The sequence below is a fragment of the Vidua chalybeata genome, chromosome 7 (assembly GCF_026979565.1).
Source record: "Vidua chalybeata isolate OUT-0048 chromosome 7, bVidCha1 merged haplotype, whole genome shotgun sequence".
NCBI lineage: Eukaryota > Metazoa > Chordata > Aves > Passeriformes > Viduidae > Vidua > Vidua chalybeata.
This window is the reverse complement of record NC_071536.1, coordinates 38,978,918-39,000,809: the sequence shown is the minus strand read 5'-3', so window position 1 is coordinate 39,000,809 and position 21,892 is coordinate 38,978,918. Positions and strand designations below refer to the sequence as shown.

The window sequence follows — 21,892 nt, the reverse complement described above, 5'->3', positions numbered from 1 at the left end:
GGGGAGGGGTAGAGGAGTGATGGAAAGAAAACAGGCTAGAGTTCTGAAGTATCTTGGATTGCCAATACCAAAAGTAAAAACAGAAGTCTAAGGAATCTTGGTAGGAAGGTGTTGGATTTAGCACTTTGGGCTGCCAGCCTGACACATTCAGGACATTTCCACTGGAGAGAGCTGGAAAAATGGCCCAAATGTTTTGGTATGTTAAACCAGCTTAAAAACATGCAATTAGACTTAATTTTCATGGTATTTTTTTCTGAATATCACACAGAGAAAATAATAAGAAAAAAATGAACAGGGAACAGCTTTCCATGGATGAGACTTCCATATTTATTGTTATTCCATGTGCATAGAAAATGGCAGTGAAGTTCCTTATGAAATAGGCAGGGAATGGGAGAGATGTGGATATACTGGACTAGCTTTGTGCTTCAAAATTACACTATTCATTTTTTTTAATTTGGGCTCTTTTCCTCTTAGAATTCACAACACTTTCTTGGTTTTGGGGTTTTTTTTGTGCATGATGTTTCAAATTCCTTTTTCAATGACACACTGCATTACAAATAGATGGCACTTGAGACCAACGTGGCATTTCCATATTTACACCAACAAAGAAATTTACATGACGCAGTAGCATACAATCCTGACATTCAGTAATAGCAATAAAACAGGGGCAGCCATTGGATTTTTTCTGTACAAACTATCAGAACAAGACTTTTATTCACATTAAAAAAATCAGCTCTAATTTGCTCTGACCTACACACTTTCCAAATTCATCATACTCAATTCTCAAACCTTTCATCACATCGCCCACACCCTCACCAGACTACAGGAGCTACAAGTAATGATACCTAACACCTAAGCAGAGCAAAACCATCCCTGCCAGCTTTTTCTCCTGACAATTCCTCACTCAAAACCCCCCCCAAAAAAAACCAAAAACAACAACAACAAAAAAAAAAAACAACCCCAAAAACAAAACCAAGCCCCCAACCACCACCTCCCCCACAAAAAAAAAAAAAATCTTCCTTTTTCCTTCTTTCACTTTCACATTTCTTAATCAAAACAACATGGGGCCATTCCAGTCCTTCTCAAGCCAGACAAGAAGCACGCTGGGTTTTTCTCTCTGGTGCTACACCCAGGAGTCAGGAGAGCCTGGGTACTGTTCTGCTCGGTAAGAAGATCGTCTGGTGGAATAAAAGTCTACATAATTGGTGGTTGATTTCAGTCCATACTGTGTTGTGTAATCTGAAGTAGCAGGAAAGTGAACTCGATCATCAAAGTAAGGGTCCTCGTAGCTGTGTGGGGACTGCAGGTACAACCGATAGGCATCGTAGTTTTTCCTGGTGGTATCTTCTTGGCTGTAGTACAATTGCTGATGCTGCTGGTAAAATGATATCAAAATAAACTTTCAAAAATATAATTAGCAGAGAAAATACTTTACCCAAGTGCAGCTCTACCCATGACAGTAATGCAGGTTTCAAACCTCCATGAAATGTACCCAGGGAAATGGAGGAAGTGCCCCTGAGTTTGCTGTGTGTCTCCTCCTACATCACTCGAAGGGAATAACTCCAAAAGTGCACAACTTTAGAGCTCAGTAAGTACAGAACCTGGCCATACCTTCCAAAACCAGCCCAAACCCAACTCAAGTCAGACAAGACGTCTCAGGTCCCACTGTAAGAAGGTGCTAAAACACGTGGCTCTCATGGAAACAGCCAGGCTCCAGCAGCCCTGAGGCCCGGCGAGCCCAGGGCACGGAGCCAGCGGCTGTGGGAACGGGCTGTGTGCCCAGAGCCCAGGCTTAGCCCCTCCTGCTGAGCCTGGGCAGCGGCGCTACCCGAACGCAGCTCTGGGCTCACCTGCAGCCGCCGGTTCTGTTCTCTCGCTGGTGAGGAATAGGAACTGATGTAAATTGGTGAAGCTTTGCTGGAACCTGGCAGAAAAAAATTTAATGCATAAACTTCAGCCTTTATTCATTCAGCCGTAAGTCTATTGGTTTTATCTTGCCTTTTATGTAGCACCCATACTATTAAATCTGCAGATTTCAGTACCTGCTAATGATACAATGTAATAACAGAATGATGGCAAATGTCCCGCAGCAGCAGTTACAGCAAAGCCAGGAGGCTTATGTTGCTGCTTCTCATTTTACAGACTGAAAATCTTTAAAGCAAGGAGTTTCCTTCTCTTTAGTCACTGTCATCTATTGTTTTGCTACTTCTGTGACATAGTAAGAAGGAAAAGAGAGATCAGATAAAATATGAAATCTTGATATAATTTAGTAATATAATAATATACAACTGCACATTAAAATTTACAACATCATCATTATAATATAATGTATATAACAATACAGTTTTCTGTCCTAGTATTTTAAATAAGAATTCCAACTGCCTCTCACCTCCCAGTATAGAAAGGGATCTGTGTTTACTCTGGTACTGGGCAGTTTTACAGAGAACAGCAGAGCCAGTGACACCCTGCCCTGTGCCACAGCCAGGGAATACAAAGAATGGAAAGGGAAAGCAGCAGCTGGCAGCAACCAGCCCACTAATGCCGTTGTCTGTGTAAGACTGTGAACTCTTCCCACAAGGAATAGTTCCCTGTTCCAGAAGATGCTCAGCTGGTCTCTTACCAGTGTAGATGTCTTTATGTGCAATGACATCACCCTGGCTACTGTAATACTGCATAGAAGGGTGCGTCCTGTCGTACTCGGAGCGAGGCTCTCTGATTCCCAACAAAGCCGGGGACGAGGACGTGCTGCCAACTGATGGGAAAAGAGAGGGTCTCAAGATTGACAACAAAAGCCTTTTGCACAGCCAGCCTTCCTCGCCGCTCCCTGCTCCAAGTGTTCACAACCAGGGGGTGGGTAAGGACAGAACACCGGGAAGCTACTCCTGGGTGAACACCCTAGAGCTGCCTGCAAGGGACAGTCACTGCTCTGTGGTGCTCACAGGCAGACACAGGACTTTGGTGACACTCACAGCCCAGATATGGGACCTTGCCGTGCCTAGGACATCACCTGTGCGGAGGCAGAAGAAGATGGTGATGGTTTATCTAAGCCACACTTAAACACAGTACTTAAGGCCACCCTGTCACTTGTCCAGCCTACATGGCCTCGGTGACCCCTGTATACACAGGTGAGACCTGGGCATGGTGTGCTCTGGAGGCCAATGGCCATGGGGGGATCCCAGCAAGGGATCACTGTTCCTCAATAAGCAGCTGAATCTCAACTGCCGTTATAAGAAGTTTGTTCTGCTAAATCCTCCCTGGTCTACATATCCCTTGGGCTTTGTTGGCTCAGAAAGACTCCAGCAGTGGGAGTAAAATAGTTAAAACAATGTATATAAATTTTGCTTCAGAATATTAATTCAACGATAACCACTGATGTGTCCCTTACATCATAGCTCAGAATTCTGTGTTATTATGGATAATTTAATTACTGGAATTTTCCTGGCACATTCATGGCTAAATATGCCATGTTGTTAAAATTCTGACATGGGTCAACATAATAATGTGTATTTTAATGATGAAGTGACTGAAACAAGAACAACTGTTTCAGTCCAAGCATATCTATTCCAACAGGCATCTGCTGTGCTCAGCACGATGCTGCACAGCCCCTCTGGGGATGTGGGCCTTTCACCAGCTTCCACTGACTCCCTTGGGCCTGGCTGTGCTCTAGAGCAGAAAAGCAGACACTTCCTATTAGGAATTTTTACTAACCCTCTTTGAAATACAACATCCTCTGAATATTAAATCAGAGCTGCTCATCTACTGGTAAAATGTCTTGTCACTCAAAAGAACTGGAGTAACACAGTTGTTCTGCTGGTGTATCCTGGGAGAGAAAGCACCGAGATAGAAATTTGACAGTTGGTGTCAGAATATCCTTTTACACTTGGGTAGAATCCAGTCATTCCCTGAGCGTAAGCTGTACTGGCTTCCTTGGTGGGTGAGAGGAACTCTGGCACAAACACCACAACAGGTTTACTTCTTGTAGGAAAACAAATCCCTGGTGGAGTCCTTGTTTTTCAAGTCAACCATGTCATAAAGGAATGTGTGGGGGTTGTTACTTTTATGTAAAGAATTAATTAAACAAGACTTTTGTAGGAACTGGTCACTAATTTTAGCAGTCACAGTAGGTAGGTATTTCTCAGTATTAACAGAGATCTGCTCTAGATAGTCTCTAGAAGAGTAAATTGGGTAAATGCCAAATGAAGACAAAATAGAAGGCTTCAGGTAGGTTTTGTATCAGCTGTCTTGAAGATCTAAATCCCAGCACTGAACACATTGAAGGAACAATGGTGAGAAATAATCAAGGAGGAGTCAGAAAAGTAAAGTTTTTGGGTTTGGTTGCTCATTCTTATGGAACATGGCATAGTTGGGAATGAAAATGAGCTCCTCAGTGTGGGTGTGTTGCTGTTTATGCTGCCAAGTCCCCATGCTCCATGAGGCCACTCCACAATCCCCACACAGTGCAGGAGGAGTGGCTTTGAACAGGACAACGGTTGTAACAATGTCCAGCTCTATTCATTGAAGATTTCACTTTGCAGAAACAGTTCAGGGAGCACTCAGAGCACGTGAAGTACTTTGCTCAAACACCAAGGAGCAACAGCCTGACCTCTGTGTTTTAAATGGGATTAGTACCAAACTGAGAGGTGTTTGAGCTAAAAATGTGGGACAGCAGGTCCCCTTCACCCTCCCTGACTGACCTGACTGCATGACAGGTGACATCTGCTGATTGGCTGTGGATAGAGAAGGATGGGATTTGAATCTCTCTCGTTCCAGTGTTGATACTGGTGTAATAAAGTGACTTTGATTCCATCCATCCTATGGAGCGACAAAAAGAAAAACACATCAGAATAAATTGCAAGTTATAAATAAATGAGGAGTTTTTGTGGCATCGTTTTCCAGTGTAAGCTGATTTTACAGTTTACCTTTTTGTAAATGCTCCGGAGGTCTCGGTACTGCCACAGCGTGTTCAGTACCTGGGCCGCTGCCTTGACAACCTTCAGTGAGGACCTGAGGAGGTGACGAATATGGCAGTGTTAGAAAGCCACTGAATTCCACTTCAAAAGAACAGCATTCCTCAGCTTTGTAACAGCCTGAACCTGCTGCTGTGGGGCAAACCAGACCCTGCATCACCAGCGTGAGCACAGCCAGCCAGCAGCCTCACCACGAGATGGGGCTCCTGCTGCCCCATCCCCCAGCCACAGGGGCCTCCTGCTGCTGACCCACCACACACTCTCAGGTTTCATTTCCACTAGACAACCAGAGAACTTGTCTGACAGCCTCCCCAGAAGCCTGATACAGTGGGCAGGACCAGCTCCCCTCAGCCAGCTTGGCATTGCTTGGCAATGCTGTTTGAGGGCTTTCCCCTGGCCACGTTCTCTTTGCACTGACCAAAGGGCTGCACTAGGTACAATTCATAGTTGCTGGGATACATCCTGACAAAGGTACCCACACAGTCTGACTTGAAAAAGCTCCAAATATTTTACTAATCTTATAGGTGTTGAAGAGGTGACTGGCTAACTCATCGAGCCTGAACAGGTCCCATGACCACAGTCACTGTGAGCAGCTGTACAAGCCTACAGAAGCCTGAGACAGAGAACACTGCCCAAGACAACGGTACTGGTGTCTCCTCCCTCCCAGTGAGACTCTAGATGACAGCTCCTCAGACCCAGACTGCAAAGGCAGATCTTTTTTTCACTCAAAAAAACTTTTCCCCCATTCTTAAGCATTTTAAATGGACTCAAACAGCTCAGGTATGATCTTTGCTGCCTACTTGCCTGTCACCTCTTCCCTTTGTTATGTTGACCAGCTTCTCTATCCCGCCCGTGTCGGCGAGGGCCTTGGCATTCTCCATGTTCTTGCTGGTGACCTCGTGCAGGGCGCAGCAGATTGCGGCCACCGTCTCGTCCGACAGGATGCTCGGCCCGTTGCCTCCTGGCAGCCGATTGACCAGGTCTCGCATCGCGTATTTACCTGGAAACAAACACCCACAGGGCCAGGTCAAAACCACTGTTTGGTCCTTCCGGCTGGAAATTGCATAAAACTGCAGCTGAAGGCAGGGAGAAGCAGCACAGTACCAAAACCTGCCAAGAATTCACATTTTACACAGAGTCAAGGGAGACCACATCACAATTTTTGAATTTCTTTTTTCCCTTTTAGCTTAAGAGTGTGAAAAGCTGAATTTTGCATTAAGAGAGGAACAATTTTAAACAAGAATTATTTGGAGAAAGAAGAATTGTTCAAGGAAAAATGTTAGGCTACTTATTATGACAGACAGAGCAATGCACATTGCTGGGCTTCATCTATGGCAGGATTAAAGGAGTCCTTACAGTAACTGGAAATTTCTTCTGGATGTTCTGTTCACCTTGTTTGCTACCTGTCAGCGCTCAGCTCTGTCAGGCTCCAGTTGCTGAGTGATGCCAGAGATAAGCTGCACACAAGGGACAGTAACTAAGATAAGGTCAAGGTTTCTTCCTGTTTGGGCTGTACTGTTAATTGAATGATTAATTGATTTTATAGGAGACATGTATTTGCACATAACAGTGAACAATGAAGGAGCTTTGCATAAAGTCATTCACTATCTATTTGCATAATGTGCCTGAAAGGAAAAAAAGAAACAAAAAAGGAATTCTGCAGGCAAAAGGAAACTCACTGGGAAATTATCCCCACAACGGCATCTGCAGCAGTACCCTGCCATTGCCAACCCTTTAGCAAGCTCAGCCACGTGCTGCATGTTCCAACATATATTGTGATTTGCTGGAGTCCTCATCTCCCATTTCCTTCAGTGTGACCTTGTGAGCCCATTGTTCCTTTCCTATACCAGCAGAGAAGCTCCTAAAAATGATTTCTAGCATGGGGTACTGCAGAACTTGCTTCACATCTGGCAATGTTTTATCCAGTGGTCTGTTTCAGAGTGTGTCTGAAGCCAGAAATTCTTTCAGAGGTACAGCTTTGACAGGGAGAGGAAGCAGACCATTTCTGAGCTGAAAAGTTTTGCCAGGAATGGAAGAAACATCCTGACAAGAGAATATCACCTGAAATCTGACCTGCACAGGGCTGTGCTATGGAATAGGATTCTTGTTTCACACATTTCTCACATGTAACACTTGCACTGCAGGAAAACACACTCTGAATGTCCCAGATGAGAAGCTTCAGAAACAGATAACAAAGTTCTGTCCACCTGTATTTCTCTTTTTGAGAATAATGATGCTCCTATCTCTATGAGCGGTTATATCCTTGACCCCACAATTCTACACACAGAAAATGCTTTTGTAACAAAAATGAGACTTTTTTATTTCACATCATTTGTTAACAGGGTTCACTGAAGCCACAGCAGCCTGAGGCTGAAGCATGTTCAACACTAACAGACTGAGAAAACTCAGAGCAAGACAGGCAGGAAAGTTGATTGTTATTTTCTTGTTTTTTTAATGCTAGATAAGAAAGGCACAGATGAATGCTTAAAGGGTTAAATATTAGAACTGACAAGACAGTAAGTTTTTCTAGCAAGCACCTCTGTTGATGACTTAGTTCAGCAAAGACACAGATGATGCTCTCTTCCTGGAGAAGATTTCTTCCCTCTCTTCCTGTTCAAGATTGTTAAAAAAGCACGGCTGTCGTGGCAGCAGAGCTGTTCCATCCCTCGGGAACGAACACGAGAGACCTGCACCCCCCAGGCAGGTGAGCACTGAGCTCCAAGGAAGCAGAGCTGTGTTTCCATCCCATTTGGCACTGAGGGTTTTCTGTCTGGCTTGGCTGACTCCCATCCCAAGCTGACTCCCATCCATGAAAGGTGGCCAGCAGCAAACTAATGTGGCAATACTGCTCTGGAAAGCTGCTGCTGTCAGGAGGACTCCTTTATGTGACACAACTGATGTGACACAGAAACATCAAGTGTGCTGTTCCCATTTGTGGAATCTCTCCTTGGATTTCCCACCCAAGGTCTGACACCCCGGTGCTGGTGCTCTCCTGGGGACGGTCTGTACATACCAATAAGCTCCTTGTTCCGGACGTCTAAGGCCATGTTTCTTAAGGCAGTGGCCACAGATGACACCACTCTGTCGTTGTCCATCCTCAGCAGCTCCACGAGGATGGGCAGCCCCTTCTCCTTCCTCACGGCAGCACGGATGTAGGCTGCGAACTGACACAGAACCTCAGTTACCCACCAATCCTCCTCAGCTCTGACACTGAAACAGCCTCGGGCTGGACTGGGACTCTCAGGCATGTTTGGCCATTTCCAATAGAAGATGACATGTTTGATGTGTGCTTCTTCTGTGATTATAAAGAGCTGGCTCTTTGCCATTTTTCACTCATTCCTCTTACAAAGAGAGAAAGTATCTGAATAGATGATGATTATTGAAAAGGGAGCAGGGGGGTTGGGTTTTGCTTGTATTTTTTTTTTTAAATACCAATTTCACAATGGTCAAACTGAAAAAGGCTTAGCTGGCTTGCTGCAAGCAAAGGAAGCAATTAATGCTTGCTGTGTTTTTTAATTTCTCCATAACAAATACATGACACAATATAGTGTTCTCATGTGCTGCTCTTGTAGCACATTATACGTGTAATGGCCAGAATGTATGGAAATAAATAATAGAATATGGAAATAAGGTAAATTTACTTGTCCTGGTCTTATTTCAACAGCACCTCCCCACCAGAATTCACAGCTAGAAGATGCCAGAAAATTGGTTTGATCTGATAAGATCAAAAGATGAAGCTGGAAGAAGCTTTTTCTGTTTATTTAAAATAAAGGCCAGCTTCCATATGGCTCTTGTTGCCCCTGCTCTTTGCCAAGGCTTTTCACTGTGGAAACATGACTGCAGCACATGAGCACTAATGCACAGACAAGAGGGGAATGCTCAGATGCACATGAGAAAGTGGTATGTCCCCCCAAAACACATTCCAGGGTCTTACTAGAAAAAACAGCTGGACTACAAAGAGGAGGAGGAGCAGGAATTCCCATACCTTCCAATTGCCTGCAGAAAGGTTCTGGAGTGATCCTGCAGAGCCCTCCAGAGTGGCTGGGTTGGAGCTCTCTGCCAGGAGTGTCAGGTATGGCTTCACCACCGATGGGTGCCAGAGCATCTCCACCCCTTTAGGAGACTTGGAAAATCCAGGGATAGGGCCAACTCCATCCCACTGAGAAAGGAATGCAGATTTGTAACTGGACAAAACCTCTGTATTTTCATTCAATGTAGGGTTGTTTTTGTCAAGCTATGTCCTCCCCCACCATGAGCCAAACCCCCTCTGAGGTATTTGCAGTACATTGAAAATACAAACCTGATCCTCCTGGGAAGCTTTTTTTTTCTTCTTCTTTTTCTTCCCCCAGCAGCTTGGCTCTGAGTCTTTGCTGGGTGACTCTTTTCCCAACAAGTCATCCAGTTCATTGATTCCCAGCAGCCGTGCCTGAGGTACCTCCAGTTCCAAGCGGTAGGAAAGGTTCCTCAAGGTGCACACGCAATTCTCCACTGTCTGAACCAAACCAGAGAGACACCATGAGTTCTTCCTCATACAGACACAAACGAAACCAAACCAGCTCAGTAGAGAAGAAAAGGCAGTGGGAGCACAAGTGCTAAACTCTAATGCTGGGCCTTGGGCTGTGTTGTGGCTGCTTCTCTGGGAAAATGCAATCTCTCTCAAATCTGACAATATTTATAAGAGTGATCTCTGCTATAGTGGCTTATTCTTTAGTATTCTGAAAATGAAGAACAAAAGAGCTTATTTCTGTTTTATTAAGAAACAGATACTGCAGCACTGCTGAAAACAAGAGGTGACTCTGTGTTACACAGCTGAATTTGGCTGTGCCTCAGTGCCTCAGTAACCTGGTGCTGGGAGTGATGCTAGTTGAGCTGAGGACATCATCATGCTCAGCTGAGCTATACAAAGCCCCAAAGATCAGACACACAGGTTAGCACTAGAATATCTGTAGAGGAGACATGCACACACCTTGCTGTCATAATCTGAGGTGTTCACACAGGTGTGGATCACATAGAGCAGTGAATCGACCAGTCCTTCGCAGGACCTCATCTGCTTTCGCGCCTCTTCCCCAGCGGAGCTCAGGTTCCTGAAAGTTGGAATGACAAAGGAACACGGTGTATGCAAGGACAGACAGACAATCACTTATTAGACAGTCTGCAGAAGGTTTTTATGCATCTGATTAGTAACTGGTTAGCAACGCTTAGTGACTAACTTGTTAATTTTCATATTTTTCTATTAGGAAAAAAAGGACAAATGGAAAAGCTATCTACATGATGGAGCTCTGTAATTTATAGACTAAAACAATTACTTTGTCTTTAAAATTACAATACAAGAAAGACCTGCTGGATAACATGATTACTCTTTAAAAGGGAGTATTCTAGAAGAGCAAATACCTCAGGCATCCTGTTGTATTACGCAGAACAAGGGAAGTCTGAAATTTAATTTTATGATCGTCATCAAAGGAGGAGCTGTTCCATCCCGAGTGGGGCACTATCACAGTGTTTGTCAGCGTGGACAGAGCATCTCTAATGATTGTCATCTTCACGGCATCACACGAAGACAAGTTCCAGAGAACCCCTTAGAAGACATTTCCAGAGCAGAAAAGTCAGCAGAGACTTGGCAAACAAACATGAAGCAGCACTGACAACTTAAAAGACATTACTTTAAATATGTGATGTGATTCTAGAGGAGGCAGAACGTGGAGAGCCAACATCCAAAAAGGAGGAAAGCAAGGTGAACAAAGTGAATAGTTTGGAGGGCATAGCTTTGGTTTAGGTTTTTTCCCAACGATAAGGATGGTCTGCCCTGACATTCCTGCTACCTCGCACCATATACCAGGGATGTCAGGTACTGAGGAGCAGAGCTGGACGTACAAGAAGGGATGTAAAACTCCTACGGAAACTTTCTTCCTGGGAACAACAGCAACAAGTCCAGAGCATGTCCCATCCATCCATGGAACTGCTACCCATATTTTATCCTCAGGCTGAAATCCCTAGTCCCCTGCCTGGCAAAGTCTCCACACATGACATTCAGATACAGAATTATGAAATCTGATGTAAATTATCAGCAGAACTGTATATACAAATAACTTGCTGAACACAGCATTGAATCTTCTTTTATTATCATGAAACACAGCTTAAATACTTTTTCTGAAGAAGTCATCCTTGATTGTAATTCAGATTAAATAGCATACACATTAACATAGTTTGGATCCATCTTATGAATTCTGCAAGATCTTATTTAAAACTGTTGTCAAGAAAAGATAAAAAAAACCCATAATAAAACAAATGTTCCAAATCAATAAAGAAATACCTGCTGTGTATGCAGGAGACTCATATGAGGGAAAATTCACCCTAAGTAGAGCTTTAGTGCAACTACCTCAGCATTCACTTCTCCCAATGACTCTATACTCTGTGCTGTTTAAACTGATCAAGATAAGTGTTCAGAAAAATACCTTGCATTATGGCTCTCTGCTAATTTCCCTTCCAAGCTTACCTGTCACCAGCTCTTTGACCTCAGCATCGACTGACTTCCTCAGCAGCCGCAGAAGGGCAGGTATCCCTCCCACGTTCTTCATGGCTATTTTGTTCTCATCAGTAGACTTTCCATAAACAAGGTTCCTCAGCGCACCACAGGCATTCTTCTGAACCTCCAGGACTCTGTGATCCAGGAGATCCACCAGGTGCTTGATACCTCCTAGCCTACAGACCTGGAAAGTGGAATGTCAGGATCATCAGCACCCACTGATCTTACCCACCTCACTCCAGAGATGTTAAAGGCTTTTGTTCTTATGAGAACAGTACTTCCCATTCTACTTCCAAAAGAAACAGCTGCTGAACCTTATTGACTTGATTGCTACATAGGACTGAACCTCTCCCTCCACCCACTGCAATGGCTGAAGGTCATTTTTTCAGACACTTGTTGTGTTCAGAGAATTGTTACTGCATCAGTTTTGTTTCCAGTTTTAAAAGTAATTTCCTATACCCCAGAGTATCTTTTTAGGGAATATTGGAAATAAGAGCTGATTATCACTGTGATGGTCACCAGATCATCAAAACCACTTTTCATCTCCCAGCAACAGTGAATTATGTGAGCTATCTTCTTACAAAAGTTGCACCAACATTTTATTAACATAAATAAAATTTATACTGAAAATAACATCTAGCACACACACACATAGCATGCAAATGAAAAGGCAAATTCCCTCAAATCAACAGCTCACAGCTGCTTCACAAAAACAGCAGGTCTTCGAATGCAAAGTTTCAAGAGATTTCAATAATAATCTGAATGTTCACTCACATGTATTCTGCCCCCACATCACAATGGCATAAACAGTTTCCTCCATGTTTCTCTAGGGTTGGGCTCCTTTCCTTTGCCTGGAAGCTCACTCATTCCCTATCTTGCCTTAAAACACCTTGATAAAAACCAGTGAAAGCGTTCCAGAGCTCCTGGTTGCTCTAGTCTCCAGTCACCAACAGGTTACACACAGACAGGCTCTGGCAAACCTACTTTAGAGCTCTGCTGCATGACACAACTCTAAGGTAAAAGATTTCCACAGAATTTCCATGCAGCTCTTACGACAAGAAGAATCTGAGTGTGTATAATTAGCTCTAACAAGCTAATTACAACCCCCAGGCACTTCAATATTAGCACAGGATCACAGGAAGGTCCAAAATACTGTGTCATGATGAAAAAAAAGGGAAGAGCAAGAGGCCTGGTTTTCCTGGTACCGGTGCCCTGGAATAGCAGCACAAGCAGCACCTACCTCTGTTTTCACCTTGTTATCCCCAAAGCAGAGGTGCTGCAGATAGGCAGCTGCGTTGGCCTGCACCGACGGGAACTGGTGCTGGAGCATGTGAATGACCTCGGGCAGCTCTGGATCTCGCCACGCAAACTCCCTTCAGGGGAGAGCACATGGAGAGAAGGCATTATTCACAAAGGATGGGGATTTACTAAGGACAAGTACTGGAGCATCTGAACGGCTTTCCAACAATTCTGTTTTGTTCTGGAGTAAGAGGGCTAGAAGGAAACCCAGGTATAATGGGATAGCAGTGGGTCACATCACCTTTTAGTCTTCCAACTGGAAAAGGACACTATATCCAGTGTGCTGCAGTTGGCTTATGGACCACACAAATAATCATTAAAGTAACACCAACCAAACATTTCAATCTACCAAAAATCTCCCAGAAGTTAAATATATAATGCAAAATATACCCCCTCAACAGTGCTTCTTAGGGGCATCATTTCTGCACAACATTTTTCTTTTGGTGCTTAATGTTCTCCGTAGGCAGAAGCCAATTATACCTCAACAAAACCTGCACATCCTGAAGTGTTATTGTCAGCATCAGATGCAGGATATTTGCTTGATTTCAGTTATTCAGGGATTGTAAATTTAAAATCATTAAATAATATCTTATTCATCAAACCACAATACTTTTGTGCAGACCAATCCTGGAAAAGTCATGAAACATGACCAGTTTGCAGATTTAGAAACACAGTAATTAATATTTGCTGGGCCATTTGCCTTCTGTAAAAGAGAACTGGGTGGGGATAAAGTAGTGTCTTAAGTTTTCCCAGGTTCAAAAATCCAAGTAAACAAAACACTAAAAGAAACCCAAAACCAAACTCTCACTCTCATTCCAGAGTGGTGCCTCCTAACAGCCCACTCTGAGGTGTGCAACATGCTCCCCTGCCACAGCCCGATATGCACATCAGAAACTGAACAGATTAAATGTAAGGTAAAAGCTATTCCTCTGTAACAACTATTCCTCTCTAACAAGCTAAGAAGGTGCAGCAGCAGTGACAACTGAGTCAGAGCTTCTTTAAAGTTCCTTGCTATGAATGGGAAGCATCCCTGCTATAAGTAACTCTTCTTGCCACCATACCAGAGCAGGCAGCCTCCAACCTTTACTACCTAGAGCTAAGATTATCCTATTAACATCATTTGGACGAATGCACCATTCAATTAAATGAAACTAATTCGGTCTCTCAATATCTATTAAAATTTAAGTATATCAACTTCCACTAATAAACAGAATAACAAAATCCATTAAAGCAGCATTTTCATTGCCGAGATGACAGGACTGGCCCAGACTAGATAACTGCCTGGTGCTGTGAGCCTGCTGTAGATGGGAGCAGGGGAGTGCAGCAAAAAGCTCCAGTCTCACCATCTCTGCTTGAGGTTTCCTTGGTGCCCAACATATCCCTAGGACAGCCCTGGAGGTACAGCTCAGCCCAGCTCCTCCAGGATGAGCTGGTTTCTCAGTGAACCAGCAATCTGAGGAGGGACTGAACTTCCTACTAATTCTAAATCCACACCGAATATACACAAAAGTCCTTCCAAGCTGTGCACGGCCTGGGCTTTGATACTCCCAGGTTAAAGACAAGGTTTTAGTGCACAGTGTCTAGAGTAAATGACAACAACGACACTACGCTTGTCACAGGCTCACACTGTGCACAGACATCTGCAACATCAAACCAGTAATTATTGCAGAAATATGTGTGTTCACTTTCAAAATGGCACATTTATAAATAGTTTTAACACTTACTTTGTTTTGAAATTTAAGCAAGCTGTTCATAAAAAATTCATTGAAATAAATTAGATCTGTCCTTTTGAATTTTCAAGCCCCAATTCCCATTCATTCGAAAGAGAAATCTCACTACAGTGTTACAGGTTACTAAAAAATATTTTAACTAATCCAGTCAAATCTCATCAAAATTGTGTTCCCTGTAATAACTTCTCCATAAAAACAATCATGAAAGAAAAATGTAATAATAAAGTGCATAACAGCTGTTTTTTCTCACTGCAAGAAGCAGCCTGCGTTACTGTTCTATATTTTATAATAATAAAGTGCATAACAGCTGTTTTTTCTCACTGCAAGAAGCAGCCTGCGTTACTGTTTAGCAATAAAGGTGGAGATGCGAGTGTTTCAGTGAGCCAGGCAGCCGGGCCCAGCGCCGCAGGTGCGAGGGAAGGCTGTGCCCTGGCGCAGCCGCGGGCCCTGGCAGGGGGGACTTGCCTGGGGTCCTTGTGGATGCTGTCGATGGAGGGCGAGCGCGTGGTGCCGCCGTCGGGCGCGGGGTGCAGGCGGCCGTAGCTGGGCTCGGGCAGCCGGAACGGCACCGCCCGCAGCGGCTCCGCCAGCGCGGCCGCCGCGGGCAGCCCGTAGGTGTTTCTTTGGTATGTGAGGGTGCTACGCTGGCTGGAGGATCGCTGCAGGTTACCCATGCCTAGGATAAAACAGTGTCAAAACCAACCAGGTAACAAGTGCCTGCTGAAGAGAAGGGGCGACACCTACTTAACAGTGCAAGCAAAAAAAAACATCAGTCTTGAAAATGTCTACTGTGCTCCATGTTGCAAGCTGATGTCAGATTTCATGGAGCAATTCCTCAGTGTCCCATGGAAATGGAGAGGTTAGTTACAGAATGAAAGGTTTGGTGGAATCAGACTCATGCCTCAGCTTCCCTCAACAAGTATTTAAAGTAGGAAATGCATCCCATGCCAACAAGCAGAAATCTGGGTGCAAAGTTCATATCGTTTATATGATATTTTGCTTTTCCTAACTACACGTACACTTTCCCTGACAAAAGGTAACACGTGGATCATTGCAAAGATGAAGCTGTGTCGTTTGGGAACAAAAACATGCGTCTTCCTATGTGAACAGAGCTATTGTGGTGACTCTTGCTCTTCCAAGGAAAGTGGTATTAAGTACACAAGTAAACAAAGAATCCCAGTTTCTAGTTATATTTCTTCATTGGCACATCCTGACAAACTCCATTTATTCTAGGTTGTGGAAGGCAGGAGAATTGCAAAAACTGGTTCCTCCTTCAGCACTATTCTCTTGGCTTTGCAGTTACATTAGCAAACATTAAAAAGGCATTTTCAAGTGTGTGAAAACATGGCATATGAATCAAACAGTTCTCTAGAAATACTTCTAGAGAGTTACTTAACTAAATCACTCTAATATTTTGAGAGTTTTTGGAACCACTATACAAATTATTAATCAACCTTAAAGAAGTAACTGAATTGCAACATGCATGACATTTCTCTCTACACAAAATAAATCCTAATATTAATCTAATGCCTATGCTCTTCATAATACATGAGTGCCACTTCTATGAGATACTAGAGGAATATTTCGGTTTCAATGGACAATCCTCAGCTGTAGCATTTACCATTATGCTTTGTTGAGAAGTTTGGTAAAACAGTATTTTTACTGTGAAAGATGCGGTAGAGAATTTTAGTGGAAAGCTCTTGTTTTTCTGTATTGATGAATGAAAAAAACCCATGAACCAACTCAACTCTTAAGAGAGAGATGCATAGAGAATGCAAGAGAGGAAGCAATAAATTCTGTGTGCCATGAATACACTTATCTGGGATGTACCCGTGCATGTGCTATCAAACAGAAAACACTCTGACCCCAGGCTGACAGTGATGTATGGCCCCAAGCATTCCCTGCAAACATCACAAGAGCCTTTTAATTCCTGCAGGTTATTTTAAGTCCTTCAAACCTAGCTTGTGTCTCCATTAATTGATACCCTCTAGCTCTTCCTTGTGCACTGGCCTTCCGTGTGTCCCCCCTGCTCCCCACGCCCCGTGCCCCGGAACAGCCGGCTCGGACGGAGCCGAGGCCGTCACCCACCGGAGCCGGTGCGGAACAGGGCGGCCTGGGAGCCGTGGTGCAGCTCGATGGTGCCGTGGTTGGGGCTGCGGTACACGGGGCTGTAGAACGTCCTGCCCTCGTAGATGGGCGTGATGTGCATGTCCGGGGACACCGCCGAGCGCAGCTCCTGCCCCAGCTGGCTGTGCTGGCTCGCGTACGAACTCCTCAGGCCTGCAACCAAGCACAGCGACACGCCTGTGTGGCCCATCTTCAGCAAAGCAACAGAGCTGTCAGGATTGAATCTTTTGTCCTTTAGCCAAGAAAAGGTGTTGTTTAAACCTACCAGTTACAAAGACTTATTCATTACATTTTTTCCATTATTAAATGGTCCATACTGAAAGGCTCGCTGACAAAGCAGCATTTCCTTGACCAAAAGTTTTGTCCGTACACTAACAGCTTGAAAATTCCTGACTTAATTTTTTTGGTATCATTTACAGTCTAAACCACAGAGACTAAAAGCTGAGTCAGCATGCACAGATTCAGCAATAACAGGGAAAGTATGGACCTGACAGAAATCCTGTCATAACAGAGGGCACAGCCTAAAGGGGTTGTTATCCTGAAACTGAAACAGTCTGTAGCAGTAAGAGCAAACATCTGCTTGATAATGGCAGCAGAAATGTAAGCACATGGAGAAAAATCCTTATAAAGGTTTAAATAGCCCATGATGTGAATATATATAAATAGCTATGCTGCAGCTGGATTAGTATTTTTCACCTTGCTATATATTTAATATTTCATATAAGATGTATACACCTTTGTCAATTTCAGCATTACCACTGTAGGCACTAAAGCTCTGGCAGTTATCAAAGCAGCAGAATATGTGAAATGAGCTGTGCAAGGATGATGAAATGATGGAGATTACAGAACAACTTCAAAAGTACAATGGAGTAGTGATGTGTAACCAAATGTGTCCTTCATCTGTGTATTCTGCCCCCTCAAAATCCCAGACCTACTCTGCCACAGTGTCTGCAAGGAAGGCTTTGGGCCATCACTAAGAAAACACAACTACAGATGGTGAGAACAGAAGGACTTGAGCAGGCAAAGAGGGCAGCAGGGCCTTTTCCACCAAACTCATTCCCAACCCCTTATCAAACTGGCATATTATTAAGTCTGGCAAACAGAGGTGAGGGAGAAGACACATTTTATCTTTTACTGAGGAATGAGAGCATTTTGGAGTTTCCTGCACTATAATGGTTCAAAAGAAAAATTGACATCTATTTCAAAGGGCACACAGTCTAAATGGAAAATCACCTTGTCTGTGTTCATTCAGATGAAGGTCAGAACAGAATCAGTAACACACAAAATTTAAAATGTAAAGTAACTGCATATTAATAAGAACTACCTCTCAGATTAATAGATTCTACCTTTTAGCGCTCTATTTTGAGCTAGTATTAACATGGTTACCCTATATTTGACTTGAAGTATGAGATAGTCTAGGAATATCAGTTGAAAAAAACCATAATATTCAGTGGTAATAAGTTATATATTTTAGGAAAGAACTAGACATAAAATTAATTCCAGGCTAGTATGCTTTACTTTATGTTTAGCCTGCACACACATTTAAACATACTTTATTTCTGAAAATGCGGACATGCCTCTGTAATACTTAGAATTTCATTTAGCAACTTAAATCATAGGATTTAATTCAATGCATGGCCAGCAATTAATAATCATAAAGCCAGTATTCATGAAGAACTTGTGATTGACACATCAGTGTTTACAACTGACCTGACACTAGCACTGCAGTTGTGCCCCAGTGCTACAGCGTTTCATCCACAACAGCAGGGCTGCATTCTGGGTTTTCTACAGCTGTGGTCTGTGCCCATTACTCACCCGTGAGGCTATCTGGCCGTGGGGGGACCATTCTCTCATAGATATCGTACTGCTGTCCATACTGTTCCATGTCATGAATTGTCCTCTGCAGCGTTGTCCCCAGGTGCTGTGGAACTGCCGTCATGCCCGAGCGCTTCGGGGAAGAGGATCCCAGCTGAGTTTGGGATGGAGAAGCCACTCTGGTTTGCACATCAGTAAGGGCAAGAGGAGAGCCGACTCTGCCCGCTGTGTGGTACGGGGCAGCGCCGCTGCCGGGGTTTGCCTGCCGGGAGGTGAGCGAGCCGACGCGGCGCACGGCCGAGGGGGAGGCAGGTCTGTGCGCGGCGTACGGGGAGCCCGCCCGCTGCACGGGCAGGGTGGTGGATGAGTACGCGTGGGAGGGCAGGGATCTCTGCTCAGCCACGCTGGGAGAGCCGTACCCGCTCCCCAGAGATGTCCGCAGCGACCCCCGCGACGGGGACATGCTCGTGCTGACCACGTAGGAGGGAGACTGTGCTCTGGATGGCACCGAACTGACCCGTCTCATCACACGATTGGTAGCGGTGTTTGCTGAAGGCTGTTGAAAATCAAGAACATTTATGAGTTTTATCATTTAGGTCACAGAGTGGATACTGTTCTCCTGTAAGATGGAGAAGTCTGCAGGAAATGCACGCAACTTCATGGTATATACAGGCAGCTGGAGTGTACCTTTTACCCTAAAACTCATTCCTTCACGTTCCCCTGTAACTTTTTTCTAAACAATGCTTCTTAGTATATAAAATGACAATTTAACATTAAAAACCCACCTGCTTCCCATTCTCATTTGGCTTGCTATGTTAATTTTCACCTATGTTAATCTTCCTTCCTCACTACTCAACCACTCTGGAAACTCAGGAACTGTAATGCAAAGAGTTCTGGTATAATCCAGAAATATTCTAACATTTACTGTCTTACTATCATTCCATTTGCTGAAAAAGGAGGGAAAAGCTAGAAACCATAGAATGTACAGGAATACAAGTAGCATCTTCCTTTAAGAACTATGCTTACATACAGGCTAACTTCTTGGAAGGTTTTCCCCCATTTCACAATGAATTTTGAGTGAGTGATACTTTCTTGATATGATAATAGCAGTGTACTGTGGAGTCAGGAGTGCTACTTCACTTCAGCTCCTGTGAATGACCCAGATCACATGTGCTGATCCCAGCAAAGGAGTCTCTGCAGCAAGCCATTCTTGCTTTGTAACCAGCGAAAGCATTAAACAAAAACTGATTTTGTGACATTAAATCCAACCCATACAAAGCAGGGCCCAGCTATACAGCTGCTGTCTCTAAACCCTGTTGGAGCCCGTGCACAGCCAGAGGTGCACAGTGCACTGGTCAGAGTACCTGGACTGACGTCTGCCCCTCGGCACGTGAGCTCCTCACCACATCATGGTTGTTCAGGGGTCCACCAAGGGAATGCTGCTGCCTGATCTCTGACTTGTTCACGTTTTGGCTGTTATGGAAGCTGCTTATTTCCTGGTAACCACTGTCAGAATAAGAATTCATTTGTGTTGAACTTCTTGAGTTACCTACGGACCCTGTAAATATGAAGCCAGCATAAGAATAAAATCATCTAACAAATTCACCAAATATTACATAACTTTATTATTTGTTGCATTCATAACTGTATTATGGTTTTTATACTGTCAATACAGAAATATATTCTAATATTTACAATGCACACAACAGACCCTCACTTTCATGGAGAGATGTCTGCTCTGGTGAGTAGAGAGTCCCTTGCTCTGCTTCTGTCCTAATATCATAGGCATTGGTGTGAACACCCTCTGACACCTGGGGTTTGCTTACACTGGTGGGCGGAGGATCTGAAAGAATAAATTATTTAGATAAATCCAGTGTTTCATATGCAAGTTTCCTGAAAACTCAATAATGATCATTTTCTCATACATAATAATGAAGGACTTACACCAAACAGAATCAGTTTACTGACAGACAGGTATCATCTCCCAAAAACAATGAACAGAATGTGAATATAAATCTCTGAGAATTTTGTTACCTGAAAGTTTTGATGTAGCTCTACAACTCTAATTTTTCATATATATGTTCCAACCAATTTATTGAAAAATTAATTGATTATCTAGTACACTCTGAAGAATAGAAACACTGTGTAACTGTGCTGCAGTGCCCAGTGGATAGCTACCCTTGCCTTAAGGGCCTGCAATCAATACCTCCAGATGTAAAAGGCTGCGCTGAATTTTATCCCTGTTTGTGTACTATGAACAGTGGTTGCTGCAAATTTCTATACATTTTTTTTACTTGGTAAACTAATATCTAAATATTTGCCTCTTAAGCTAACTTCAGTTCCAAGAATGTCAGCTGAACTGTACAGACAAATGACAGTGTTGTAAGGAAAGGCAAAGGAGGCACAGCAATGCTCTTATGAAGAAAGGAAAAAGTGAAAGAGTCTGGAAAAAAAGGACAAAGATGAGGATACTGAATCAACATTATTTTAACAGAAATATTAAGCATTCAGTTATCATATTAAGCAGGCAGCAGAGATGCAGTACAGAACCACAGAACAGTTCAGATTGGAAAAGCCCTCTGAGACCATCGAGCCCAGCTGTTCCCCCAGCACAAGGCCAGCACTGCCCCATGATCCCAAAGTGACACATCCACACGGATTTTAAATCCCTCCAGGATGGGGACCCCACCCTGTCCTGGGCAGCTGTGCCAGGGCTGGACAGCCCTTCCATGAAGAATTTTCCAATATCCAAGCTAAACCTCTCTGAGGAAGCAGAGTAGACAATGGAGGTCATGTTTAAAGGTAACACCTGAAATGTAAATTCTTGCTGCAGGAATCCATGAAAGAGCCTGGGTCAAATCCAACGGGAACGTGGCAAGGAGCACCAGCCCAGCCCCAAGGACTGCTTGGTGCCAGAAGCTGTGGGCTCTGGGCAGTGATGGCCGATGCACAGAAATACTCTGGCTTTTACCAGCGGCTGCACACAAAATGCTGGTGTCTCACCACCTGCATAACGAGCCATAAGGAACGTTCATACTAAAAATGTTACTCAGCAATTGCTATTATGAAGAACACTTGAACACTAGTCAGATTTTTAAAAAAACAATAAATCCTAGAAATCCTAGGCAGTTAGCAGTTATTTACCAGTAGTACATTCTTAGGTCAAAACTAGCTTGTAACCTTTGAGCTAGTTATTTTACTAGAATAGGAGTATTATGACCAAATTTAATTAAGATTTAATAAGAAGTGTTACTACACTTCCATTAGTTTAATCATTAGTGTGCCTAGAAATGATCCAGAGAACCAACGCTGCCAGAACTGACTTCACAGCCTGTTACACCAGCTCAACACCAGATGGAAACAGCCACCAGTGGGTGTTCCATGTTCTTCAGAACAAAACACTTGGAGGACTTGGACATTTACATTAGGAT

The 21,892-nt window shown here is 43.7% G+C and overlaps 1 protein-coding gene across 7 annotated transcripts in view; it reads right to left on the bottom strand.

The window, feature by feature from the left end:
* Positions 1-303: 303 nt before the first annotated feature.
* PKP4 (plakophilin 4) overlaps positions 304-21,892 on the bottom strand; it is a 65,708-nt gene continuing 44,119 nt past the window's right edge. For 2 of the 7 annotated variants that reach the window (XM_053947506.1, XM_053947507.1), the window contains 17 exons: positions 19,826-20,019; positions 18,462-19,017; positions 16,608-16,799; positions 14,981-15,195; positions 12,731-12,859; positions 11,461-11,674; positions 10,359-10,542; positions 9,934-10,051; positions 9,268-9,459; positions 8,953-9,126; positions 7,981-8,131; positions 5,772-5,967; positions 4,920-5,004; positions 4,695-4,812; positions 2,621-2,752; positions 1,851-1,924; positions 304-1,375 (listed from right to left, as the gene is read on the bottom strand). In XM_053947506.1, coding sequence (XP_053803481.1) covers positions 1,124-1,375; positions 1,851-1,924; positions 2,621-2,752; positions 4,695-4,812; positions 4,920-5,004; positions 5,772-5,967; positions 7,981-8,131; positions 8,953-9,126; positions 9,268-9,459; positions 9,934-10,051; positions 10,359-10,542; positions 11,461-11,674; positions 12,731-12,859; positions 14,981-15,195; positions 16,608-16,799; positions 18,462-19,017; positions 19,826-20,019 — 3,176 coding nt within the window. In that variant the 3' untranslated portion in view covers positions 304-1,123. Of the gene's footprint in view, positions 1,376-1,850; positions 1,925-2,620; positions 2,753-4,694; positions 4,813-4,919; positions 5,005-5,771; positions 5,968-7,980; positions 8,132-8,952; positions 9,127-9,267; positions 9,460-9,933; positions 10,052-10,358; positions 10,543-11,460; positions 11,675-12,730; positions 12,860-14,980; positions 15,196-16,607; positions 16,800-18,461; positions 19,018-19,246; positions 19,338-19,825; positions 20,020-20,172; positions 20,305-21,892 lie in introns of those variants that run through there. The other 5 variants (XM_053947501.1, XM_053947502.1, XM_053947504.1 and 2 more) reach the window with 5 other exon arrangements.